At 31.4% G+C, this 13,636-nt stretch overlaps 1 protein-coding gene across 4 annotated transcripts in view; it reads right to left on the reverse strand.

Annotated features, from left to right (window-relative positions):
• The window catches only part of Mical (Molecule interacting with CasL), a 202,818-nt gene that overhangs the window by 23,591 nt on the left and 165,591 nt on the right, over positions 1-13,636 (reverse strand). For all 4 annotated transcript variants that reach the window (XM_075374228.1, XM_075374225.1, XM_075374227.1 and 1 more), the window contains 3 exons: positions 8,737-8,866; positions 2,632-2,744; positions 572-742 (listed from right to left, as the gene is read on the reverse strand). In XM_075374228.1, coding sequence (XP_075230343.1) covers positions 572-742; positions 2,632-2,744; positions 8,737-8,866 — 414 coding nt within the window. The remainder of the gene's footprint in view (positions 1-571; positions 743-2,631; positions 2,745-8,736; positions 8,867-13,636) is intronic.

Here is a 13,636-nt window from a genome sequence, read left to right on the forward strand (position 1 = left end):
GAAACCTGTAAAATGATTGACTAAGTTAGTGGGATATATATTAAGACATCCTGATTTAATTTGTAGCATATTAATTGTATTAAATGTAATAAGTGTTATAGCTAATTCATATAACAAATCAGGCAATTCATATTTTAGGATATAGGATATAATATTCTAGGATGAGAAGATCAGTCAGAACATTAAGTAGTAATCGAGAATATCAATAAACCAGTCAAATGACTAATGACAAAATGCAATCAAAAAACAAATGTGCAGAATATATAAATAATCTCTACATAAACTTTGAGATAAAACATGTTCTGCTGAAAATCCCCACCAATAATAGCTTTAAGTTCACCTATAAAGAAAAAGATATTAGGGTTCAAATAAAAATGTTAAAATATGTGTCGATTTAAATATATTAGCAACTTATAAATTTATGAACCAATATTAAAAAACAAAACAAAAAAAAGCTTCTACTACTGCCGTATAATTATTATTTTTTTTAAACAGTTAATGTCTAAAAATGTTAATTTGATGTCTAAAAAAATCTAAAGAAAATAAATATATTTCTGATAAAGAAGGTTACCATCTTTAGCAAGTCTTTCACGCAGTTCCTGTTGTAATCTAGCATGTGTATCTTCTAATTCGACATCCTGAGCACGTACAGTGAGTTCATGTTCATAACGACGTAATTCATTTCGTTCTCTCATTAACTGAAACCATTGTTGTGTCAACTCTGACTCATCCTGTCCACCCTCTATGAAAAAAAGTAATGAAAGAATTATTAACAAGTTCACTGTAATGTATAAGCATTATAAAACTAACCTGCCATACTTTAAGTATAATAATGTATTAATATCATTTTCTAATGGATATGAGCAAAACCAATAATAAAATAAATATTTTATTTATACTGGCAGCAGAATACAAATGTTCTTTTTTTTTAAATCACAGAATATTTGCTATTCTATTGCAAATTTGGATACTGGAAAAATTCTTTACCCCACAGATAAAATCATTTTTAACAATAGTTGCTATAAACTGTTTAATTATCTACCGTAATTGTGCTTCCTCTAATTATGATACATTCTAAATTTGGTTGGAGCTTGCAAGTCTCTGAGAAGTAGATAGTGCTATATATGACAGGAGCAACCTTAACAGATAAGTTAAAGTGGTGATAGCAAGAGTATTGTGAGTAAAGACTATAAAAGAAAACAAGAGAAGAAAAAAGATGGAATATAAAAGTAGATCAAAGAATGGAATCCAAAGAAAGGCACGTTTGTTAACAATTAAAAAATAACAATGTTTGCATAAAACATTTTAGAAAAATCGCACCCCACCCCAAAATATGCTCTAAACTAGTGGCTAAATGGGCATACTGCATCAGTAGTACCCCTGTAACCACAAGAAGCACTAGTGTCACTGTCTGCCATCTTGGAATATCTCTTTGTGGAAAATTTCCTTCTCTCTTGTCCTCTTGGATCGGGAAATTTGAAATTCCAGAGGGATGCCAAACAAATTATTCCTAACATTTTAAATATTAATTAATTATTTTATTTAGTTAATATTTCAAAGGTTTGTAGCACTGACGTACAGCTATTGTAATTGTCTGCTATGTTTTGGCGTCACAGTTGAACGGTAGAATTAAATAAATGAATATTTAAGTGTAAAAAAGTAAATTGGTCTGGCTGGGTCTCAAACTCAATTGCCTGGTTGACTCGGTACCTGGTGCATTAAGCCTTGTGGCTACAGTGGTCTGCCGACCATAAAAGCAAAATTTGTTCTACGTAAGTTGTGAAATTACTTAGTGCCAACCGTCGCTACTAGTACTGCCACACCCACATGAATTAAATACGATATGTGCGCACTCTCTTTAGTTAGAATCATAGAATTAAATAAATAAAATAAATAAATATTTAAATAAAATGATGCTGTGCATCAGAAACAAACCACAGTTTTAGGACTTTCATGGAATGCGGCTTCTGCCATGTAACAGCTTTCTAAACCAGTTAACATTTCATATTCACAATTTTTCTCTATATAATTTAGTTATTTTCAATTTTTCATTACTACTATGAGATTATTTGAAAATCATAATGAATTCCTTAACAGTTTTCAAGAATTATAAATATCTAATTAATAAAATATTTAAAGTTAAAATAAAATAAATAAAACCACCACACATTAAAACCTTACTAATTAAAACCATATCAAATGAGCACTTCACATTACATTATACGTAATAAATTACAATAATCTTTCATTTCTGATAAGAGTTAAGGTAGGCATCCCACATGGTTTGTAATTGAAGTAATAAAGTTTGGAACTAAAAGGACAAAATAAATAATTTTTTGACACACTCATTTTCAGTAATGAAATTTTCTAAAAATAGCCTGAATAATTGTTTAACATAAAAAATCATTACTTCTACATCTAAAAAAAAACAAACATTTGAATACTAAATAAAATTCATAATTTCCACCTGAATATGTCATATTTTGTAAACCAATCACAACTTACAGAGTGTTGTATAATATTTTTAATATCTTAAGTTATTTCTAAATTCTAGGTATATTGGTTTTCCTTATGATTTAACTTCATCAAGTCTCCTTTTAGGAACATAAATATATATACATATACACATACCAGTACTCTCTCCTCGAATAGCTTTCTCAATGAGAACACCTTGAGCTTCCAGTTCTTTCTGTTTTACTTCAACTTCTTCAAGCTGGCGCTGTATTTCTTGAGCCATCCGTAACCTAAAATTTATACAATGGAATAAAATAATAGCAACAAACATAAAAATACAGCACATTAAACTCTATTCTTTGGTTAGACAAATATAAAAAAACTAAGTTAGAAAATTATCCAAATTTACAGAAAATGTTCTAATACAATTAATTAGGTCAACAACCATACAAACAAAATAACAAAAACAAAAGTAGAAAACCTCGACGTTTCGTCCAAGATGTAGGACTTTATCAAGACAAACCACAAATGACCATTTGTGCTTTTGTTTTTGTTATTTTGTTTGTTTGGTTTTTAACCTAATGAATTTGGATAATTTTCTACTTATTTAGTTTTCCACTTATTTATATATATATATATCTGTTTGAGTGTGTAAATGCAATGTAATTAATTGTGAGATAATGAATAAACAAATATTACTGTAATTTTATCAATAATAGATAAAATAAAAATATCACTTACTAATTTTTATTTTATTTTAAAAATACATGGGAAGTGATGATTTTATTTTATTTATTATTTATAATTATCATTATACACTACTAAGATGCTAAACTACAAATTCATTACTGTAATTTTGTATTATTACAATATAATGCTTCACTTGGTGACAAAAATACTAAAAGAAAAAAGTGAACTACTGAGAATCAAGTAGCTTACACATAGTTTTGTAAACTATAAATTTAAAGTAAATAGTAGTTCTTACAGCCGACAAAAAATTTTTCTAAAATTAGAAATTACAGTAAAGATGCAACCAGATTGCTACTTGTTAAATGTGAAAAACTGCTAAACCTGATAATTTGCATTTTTTAGTGTTCTGTATAGGCCACTTTTAATTTAAATTTAAGCAAATCTATTAATGATAAATTAATTCTATACAAAAGGAAAAAACACTAGAGTATGAACTTTCAAAATAACTTCCAACTGTCATAATTTAACAAAACCCTAACAAAAATGAGATAAAACACTAGTTTAAGTATGAATCTTATTGTGGTATTTTAGTAAAATCCACAAAAGTTGAAGTCTAACATCCACTTTTTTGTTTATTGTATGATCAAAAAACCAAAATGGTTTTTAATTTCTTAAATACAAAGAATAGCAGACCAGAGTTTAACCATGACAATAATGAACTTGTAGACAGAAAATGTTTTGTAAGTAATGTTTTGATGGCATAGTGTGCCATAAAAAAAGAACAGTATTTTTGAAAATGGATCTGACCAAACACAATCAGAGATGAGTACATAAATAATTCAACACAGAAAAAAATTAACTCAATAAAAGCCACAAAATAAACATGAATAAAAAAAAGGATTTATATTAAATAAATTGTCTGCATTGCAATTACACATATAACATTAAAATAATCTAGGTAGAAAACTAATTGGTAAAAATAAATATTAAAAAATACTCTTTTCTGATAGTGGAACAAAAGAATTAGTAATATGGTATAAAACATTAAACAGTCTTAGTATAAAAGCATTAAACAATGTTATCTATTTCAACCTTGCTCTCTCAAGAATAACAATTCTCTGAGCTGGATTGAATTTCCATAGCACTGCTATGTATCATATAGAGGGACATTCAATAATAAAAAGAGACAAATGATGTAGAAAAATTATTTATTCAATGGCAATGAAACTAACCTACTTTTCAACATATCCCCGGCTACATTTAAACATTTATCCATCCTCCTGTGAGCTTTTTTTACTTCAGTAGTAAAGAAGTTCACCTCTGTATCTAAATCATTCGTTTATTGCATTCTTGATCTGGTCATTGTTGCTGAACTTGGTGCTACGTAAAAATTCTTTGATAGGACTAGACAAAAAAAATTCTAAGTGCAAGATCAGGATTTTAAAGTGAATGTGGCATCACGTACGACCCAACCTTTGAATAGCTTACCATGTCTTTTAACCAGTATGATGGCAGCCATTATCATGAAGAAGAAGTATTCCTTTTGAGAAAGAACCAGGACCTTTCCTCATTGTGCACTTTAAATTGTTTCACTTTATTTTCTATCATGTCACAATAGTACTTATTGTTGTTTAGACATTGCCCTCCTAAATAATCACAATAAATTGGGCCTTTATAGTCCCAAAATATCATTAGCATACTTTACTGACTGATGCATAGGTTTTGAATTTTTTCCTTGTGGGCAGGGAACTCTGATATTTCCATTTCATACTCATATGTTTGGACTTGGCTCAAAATTATGAAACAAAGTTTTATCACAAGTTTTACGCGATCTAAAAAAGCATTACCTTCTACTGAAATACTGTTATTTAAAATACATACAAATGTAAATTCAGGTTTTTGTGATTTTAAGTAGACTGTTTCGGAATCCACCTTGAACATGTTTTTCGATAATTCAGGCTAGACAGTCCCAAAATTATACCACAAACTTAAGCAATTTTCTTAACTATTACCCATATATCCTTGTGGTTTAAATCATTAATGCAACTTTAAAAAGCAACACCTGAAATCATTATTCTTGTGCTATGATGAATATTTTTGACACTTTTTCTGTCAAATTTAAACTGTTTGATCCACTTATAAAAATTTGTACGGTTAATAAACTTTTTACCATACTGTTTTTACTCTCATGTTTTGACATTCAATAGGCCAAATCTTGCTGAAAAGGTACGAGCTGGCATCCATCGGCTTGATGTACGGGCATTTATTCCGCAGCCGATGAGATGTTTTAAGTGTCAACATTTCGGACACACTGCAGCTAGATGTGAAGCGCAGGAAATTTGTATATGCGGAATGAAGATACATGAGGGTAATCCATGTAAAGACCCTCCAGTCTGCATTAATTGTAAAGGGCACCATAACTGTCGATCTAGGAACTGCCCAGTATACAAATCAGAAACAGCCATTCAGGAAGTTAAAACGCTTCAAAAAGTCAGCTACCCTGAAGCGAAGAAGATTGTCTACCATCGACTACATACGCAGAAGCAGCTGCTGCTCCCCCCACATCTAAAATCAACGTGGAGCAGTTGCTTAATACGATGGCACCAAGTCTCGCGACAATGATAGAAAGAATCATTGATTCCAAGATCGAGTCGACTCATCAGACACAACAAAATAAACATGAGAAGGCTCATTCCCGGACTGACGTCGCTGACATAAGACCCGTACCAGCGCAGTTTAAAAAACCGGCAAAATCTTCGATTATAACTCCATCAATAGACGTAATGAAGAAAAATCTTGATTTATCCGACAAAGATCAAAAGATCACCCCGATGACGAGTCATATAGCTAAGGATACTGTGACAAGAGTACAGGAAAAATCTGCGTCAACCAAAATGGGGGTGCAAGTAACTATCGAAAAAGCACCTGACACTGACGATAATAAAACTGTACGTACAGGGGCCCCAAAAGCTCAGAGAACAACTGTGGCGAGAGCATCTGTATCAGCCGGCCCAAGCACAGCCTTAGACATTGAATCAAGTTCATCAGCCGCCGAAAGTGCATCGGTTGCAAGTTTAGATTCAATTGCAACGATGCTCACAGCACCATTGAAGCTTTCATCACCTGATGTAAGCCGGCGAACGTCATTGGCGACAGAAAGAGAAGACGATGCCATGTCCAAAGCCTCAGACACACTGTCATCGGAAGTTGAGGCCGTTCGCAGAATGGAAAAGCGCAAGAAAGGATGGCCAAAAGGAAAGCCTAGGCCGTAATTTGTTGGATTTTAAATTAGAAGATTGAAATTTTGAACACTTATTTTCTTCCTGGAAATATGAATTAACGAACCTTTTTTTATTTTTTATTTTTGAAGTGGGATGGGGCTAATGACCAAAGTAGTCGATGCCCCTAAAAACCTCAAAAAGAAAGAAAAAAAAAAGTATAATAATAATAATGAAAATTTTTTTCAAAAAACTGATATTTCTACCTCAGGGGTGCTAATTTGAATGTTAGACAGTCTCAGTTTTTTTAGTAAATATTTTTTTCTGCTTCCCATTTATCTCTTTAATTATTGAATGACCCCCCATACAATCGAGGAGAATATGAGAAACTAATAATACATGGCAGTTTCCTTGACACATATTAGTAAATCACAGAATGGTATGAAATAACCATGTGTACACCCATAAAAAATAAAAATATTAGTCAGTTTTTGCATTAATCAAATGCTGTATAAGCCTGTATTTGGCACAATAAATAAATAATTTCTGCTGCTTTACAATAAAAAGACCTTTATAAAGAACAGTTTCAAAAATTCTAATCTAGCTTTACTTCACTTCTTTAAATGTAATACAATTTCTATAAATAGCCTGCTTACTATTTACAGAAGACAAAAAAATCAGGGGAAAATCTTTTGCCAGCAAACACCTTTTAACGAAGCATTTCTGAACGTTTATATGAACTTTCTTCTTTATTTTTACCAGTAAAACATGTCTTGAAAATTTGATACATTCTTTGTGAATCAACAGATGATTATAATATACAGATATTATATAAAGGGAAGTCATTAAATAAATAAATAACCAACTGATTTGGAATAGCTGAAAACAGTCAACCCAATCCAACTTGATATTCAGTTAGAACAGTGTTCTGTTATGTTTTTATTTCCTTGTACAAAGAAAAGCAAGTATTGTGATCGCAAAAAATTTTGGGGACAAATCAAAAGTTATGTAGCATTAAAAAATACTACTTTAAAACATCAATGTTAAAAATTTATGTTTAAAAGCCATCGATAAAACAGGCCAGCAGGAATCGATTAACTGCATAAAATATGTAATGGATACTGCTGAACCAAATTATTGGGAATTGAATAATATAATAGAAAACAAAATTGAGCTTCTTATTTTATCTCTTAATACTGACAGCACTATGAATTTTACGCAATAAGATAACAAAAACTGAATTAAATCTATTAAGTTGTTTATTATCATAGAAATTTAATCAAAAATATAAGTGAACTTTTACTGTTCACAATTGACAACTTTTACTGTTGTGGACAATTGACAACTTCATAATTATTAAAAAAACGCAAGGAAATTATATAATAATAAACAACTTTAATGAATAAACTACTCATGAGTTATCAGATGCGTTGAACAAGGTAAGAAGTATTTTAATCATTTAACATATCTTAATTTATTTAAATTTTAAATGCATGTATAATTTTCGTAAAATATAATAGTGGGTGGTTACTGAATATTAATGTCACATAGTATCTTTTATACCATCAGTATTTGGAAATGCCTGAAGACTTATGCAGCAGACTGTTTACTTGAACTCTATAAGCTAACTGAATCAGGTATAGATTATATTTAAATCTTTTTTAAAATATGAAAATCATTAGCAATAACAATGAATATTTTTGTGAAAATCCTGTACTTACAGTGGAACGGATGAGCCAAGAAAAGGCATAACCCAGCAATATATTCATCAGATTATTGAATTTAGAAACAGTACAAACCTTACAGACAACCTACACTTGCATACATGCATGTACAATTGCAGATACAATATGGATAACTTCAAAGAAATCTAATAATTGTATGTAATAGAATTACCAGTTTATTACAAGAAAACAAATAGTACAGGTATTAAAACAAAAAATATGTGCATCTCATTCTTGTTATAAACACAATCTCTCTGTGAATACAAATATTTACCATCTATTGTTTCTGGAAACAAATATTTTTAATACATTTTTTTAATATCACATCACACATTAAATATTAAAAAGAGTGCAAAAGGGCATTCGACTAAAACTATGATATATAGTACTCATTTAAAAAAATGATCCAAAATACTTTATTAAAAAAAATCTTATCTATCTTTAACATATCTATTAACAACTATTTTTAACAGCAATGAATCTATTTCTGTTTATTTATATTTTTAATATAAATCTTTAAGCTTATACAATAGCTAATGTTTTTACAAATTCAATATAAATGTACATATCAACAACAAATTAAAACAATAATCCATAGATATAAAAATCTATTACTAATAAGTGAAGTGAACTAATATCGATCTTCTTACCTCTTAAGTTGTGCTTGCCTCGCCATTCGTCTACTTGTTCTTCCGGATTTCTTGAGCGAACCACCAGGAGTATCATTGCCATCTAGTCGAGTTGCTCTTGAATCTTCATCGGGTTCAGAATAACTGTCTTCTACATTTGAGAAAATATAATACTGATCGTTGTACTACAAATGTGTGTCGTTCTATCATATATATTAATTAACAAATTATCTAACATAACAAAAGCTCTAATTTAAATAAAACTGATGAAAACTTCAGTCATTCAAATAACAAATTAAATACACCTCATAAAGCATGCTGTAATAAAAATCATACTATGCCATCATCTAACAAACAGACCTAATTCATAATTATGTGCCAAACTTTCTCTTTCTATTTATTAATTACATTATCCATAATGACAACAGTTTCTCTGATTATTGCTTCATCAGTTCTTAAAATAATATTTACAAGCCAGTAATGAGTACATAATGCTTAAATACAAATAAACTTCTTATTTTCAATAAAATTCAGAATGGACAGTGAACAATTTTGACCTGAGCCAATCTGTGTTGATCATTCCTTTCTTCTTCACATCTCCTATATTCCTTCTTTCCTGATTGAGTGAAATGAGTCAGGCCAGCTGCTGTCCTGGCTGTCAGCCACTTCTTTATTGGGGCTTACTAGAGGGTAGAACCCTCTCTTTTATATCTGTAGAAATATCAAGAGGGCAGCTTCCTATCTAGAGGTAGCCAAATTACCTATCGCATAAAGCAACACCTACTACTAATTCCTCAAAAAATTATCTATAAATTGGTCAAGTAGAGTTAGTTCTCAACAGTGATTAACATAAATACAGGATGAACATAAATTACTCAGCACATTTTAGGGTTTAATAAAAAATGAACAAAACAATTTCCAAGGGTGAATCAAATTTAAATGGTAATTTTGCTATTCAACGCAGCAAGTAGTTCTACGCTGGATGGTGGAGTGGGGGGTTAATGTTGTGTATGTAAGAAAGGGGGAACCAGCTGGATTACCTCCTCCATTGTGTTCTGATGTCATTACAGCCACGAGTGAGCAAGAGGTTCCATCGTCTGTTGCACAACGTGTAATCATAAAGTTTTTAACTAATGAAGATGTTAAACCTGTGGAAATTTTAACTCATTTAAAGGTACAGTTTGAGGATGCTACAATGTCCTAAAACTGAGTGTATATGTGGGCCAGGCAATCTAAGAGCAGACAAGAAAGTGTAGAAAACAAAAGTCATGATCGATGATGCCTAAAGTCAAGGGTCACAGCGGAAAAACTACATGTTGTCTGAGAACTTAACTAAGTTCTAGAAATTAGACGAATGAACAAGACTTGTCGTCTTCCGCATCACAGATTACAGATATCATCTAACGCCCTCGCCACATACTACAATAACAATGAAATCTAAATAGAAAAGCATATAAACATTAGACCAATGAAAAAGACTTGTCTTCCGTATCTTAGATCACACTTATACTTTTAATGCCCTCGCCGGTTACTATGGTAATAATATAATCTGCATAGAAGAGTCAAAAAAAAATTAGACCAATGAACAAACCTTGTCGTCTTCCGTATCTCCAATTACAGTTATCATTTAACACCTCACCTGTTACTACGGTAACAATATAATCTGAATAGAAAAGCTGATAAAAATTAGACCAATGAACAACAGTTATCGTCTTCCGTATCTGAGATTACAGTTATCATTTAACGCCCTCACCTGTTACAACGGTAACAATATAATGTGAATAGGAAAGCCGATAAAAATTAGACAAATAAACAAGACTTCTCGTCTTCCGTACTTCAGATTACAGTTATCATTATAGCCCTCGCCTGTTACTACGGTAACAATATAATCTGAATACAAAAGCCGATAAAAATTAGACCTATAAACAAGACTTCTCGTCTTCCATATTTCAGATTACAGTTATCATTTAACTCCCTCGCCGGTTACAACCGTAACAATATAATCTGAATAGAAAATCCGATAAAAATTAGACCAATGAACAAGACTTGTCATCTTCTGTATCACAGATTACAGTTGTTATATAATGCGCTCGCCGGTTACTACGGTAAAAATACATTCTAAATAGAAAGGCCAATAAATATTAGACCAATGAACACGACTTCCCTAAAATAAAAATGATCAGTCAGTTCACTGTTGAAGAAATTGCGTCAGAAGTGAGTATCAGCTATGGGTGTGCTCAATCCATTACCACGATCATCTTGGCTTAAGAAAAATTGAAGCTTGATCGGTTCTGATGATGCTGACCAAAAATCAAAAATAGGTCAGTTTGGAGATCTGCGAGAGACTTCTGAATCAATTTTGGCAAGAAGGGACGATTTTTTGAACCTCATCGTCACATATGATGAGGTCCATCATTACACTCCGAAATCAAAAATGGCGAGCAAGAAGTGGCAAAGAGAACGATTTGTGCTGCCCAATGAAGGCCAAAATCCATCTGTGAGCTGGAAAAGTTCTTGTAACGGTTTTATTTTGACTCAAGGTTAATTTGATTCATTGTTTTTCTTTGTGGCTTACTATTGTCAGCTGCTACGGTCAGCAAAATTCGCCTACCGAAACAAATGATGGGGTATGCCCATCAGAGAAGTCATCCTTTTCTATGACTATGACAATGCCAGGCCAGGCTGCACACCACGATTTTGACACGGGATAAATTGGAAAAAATGCACTGGGAAACCCTTGATCACCTTCCCTACAGTCCAGATTTGTCTCCCTGTGACTATTTATTTGCACCCTTGAAAGAATCGCTTGGAGGGGAATGATTCAAAAACAATGAAGATATCAGCCAAGGAGTGTGTGCACAATTGGTTGACGACTCCAAACTTTTTAGGAATATTCAAGCTTCCAAATCCTTAGCAAAACGATTTCAATTTGCTCGTGTGTAAGTCGTGCAGGAAACTATAGAGCAAAATTATTAAAGTATTAATTGTGTGTATTATTAATCAATAAATTTATAAAAATAAAAATTACCATTTATATTTCATTCACCCTCATGTACACATTGATTTTTTCAAACGTTAGTATAGGTACGTTACTGATGATCTTGAATGAATAAAACAGTGCGATGTAATGACAGGGGGAATCATCAGTTGAGCAATGGCTACTGTGCAAGAGAAAACAATGTGCATACTATGGTTTCATGAAAACAGATTACTGTTCATAGATGCTTTCATTTAGGGTATGGCCGTGATCCTCCTAATAAAGATTATTAATTGCTGGCATCAGCAGTTACAAATACCGAAAGTGTAGTACATAAAAAAGGTGCTGACAGACCCTCCATCTTCAAGAAAGTTGTGGATCAAATAAAAGAAACTTTTCAGAGCAGCTCAACTCATTGTACGAATTCAGAACTGGAAATACCGCAATTGACAACTACCAAGATTCTACCAGAGCACCTAAAACTTCATGTGTACAAAATTCAGTCGGTGCTTGTAACTAAATTAGACCATAAACATGCTGTTACAATTTTACCATAGACATTCTTGAAATGAAGATAATGCATTTTTAAAAAAGTATTCTTCTCTGGACAAAGTTACTTTCCATGTTTCTGGTCACATTAATTGAGAAACTGTTGGATTCGGGATAGCAAGAACCCTTATGCCATTTGACAAACAACCTGAAAATTAACATATGGAGTGTCTTGGCTGCTTATAAAGTTATCCATTCTTAGATCAACCTTCTTCCCTAAAACCAATGGTTGTTACGTGTTACAGGAGTATGCAGTACCATAAATTGAACACTGGCATCCCAACCTTAACTTCCAACAAGATGCATGTACCACCACCACACTGTAATTTATATGTTAGTAACTACCTAAATAAACTATTTCCTCAACAATTGATTGGTTGTGATAAACCAATTTCCTGGCCACCTTGAAGGTATGATTAATGGAATAACTCCAGATATTCTTTGTAATGTGTGGCGTGAAATTTAATATTGCCTAGGGATTTTATGCTATCACAAAAGTTGCTCATGTGGACTTGTTTTTAGTTATAAGTGTTGAAAACAAAACTGTCTGAAACGACCTGCTCAACAATAAAATGTGCACGTAAATACATTGCTTTGTTATATTTTTATTAAAACCTAATATTCACTGAATAATTTATGATCACCCAGTACTTTATTCACGATAAAATACTAAATATGGCATTTTATTATCAAACAAGTTGACAAATACACCTCTTATCATTTTACACAAGCAATTTGTTACAAATTTTATCTGTTTTTCTATCTATTTCAGTACTTCACTGTTTAGACAGTGATCAAATGTAATGAAGTAGTTATTAGGTGTAACAAAGTGAACCTGGATAAATTTAGAAAAATTTACAAACCTTCAAAAATGTCACTTTCTTATCAGATTTCACAGGAAACAATTAAAATAGAAAAAAATCACAGCATAAGATTTTGTAACTAAAATGTTTGTCGTATAACACTAATAATACATAAACAAAAAATTGACATTACCTTACCAATATTTAAATATATAAGAAAAAAAATCACATTATATTTTGACACTGCTTCAGCAATAAAACAAAATTAATAAAATAACTGTCTTGACAACTCTCTATCAAAGCCAACACCACTTTCTAAATTTGTAATTTTGTAATGAAATTGATATTATTACTCCACTAATCATTTAAGTCTAAAAACAAAAACAATTAAAAGTGCTACTACATTCCTAACATACATACCAGAGCAAATATTAAAAAATTGAATAGTGGCATGAATACTATATGAGGAGAGCAAGCACCACATATTTCATAGTGACCTTCTCTTGGGTTAGGAGAATTACAATAGATATTAAGAAGAAACCCTTTAAATATATCAGTAAGGCACATAATTAACTTTGAATTTTAAAAATAA

The sequence above is a fragment of the Lycorma delicatula genome, chromosome 8 (genome assembly GCF_047948215.1).
Source record: "Lycorma delicatula isolate Av1 chromosome 8, ASM4794821v1, whole genome shotgun sequence".
Lineage (NCBI taxonomy): Eukaryota > Metazoa > Arthropoda > Insecta > Hemiptera > Fulgoridae > Lycorma > Lycorma delicatula.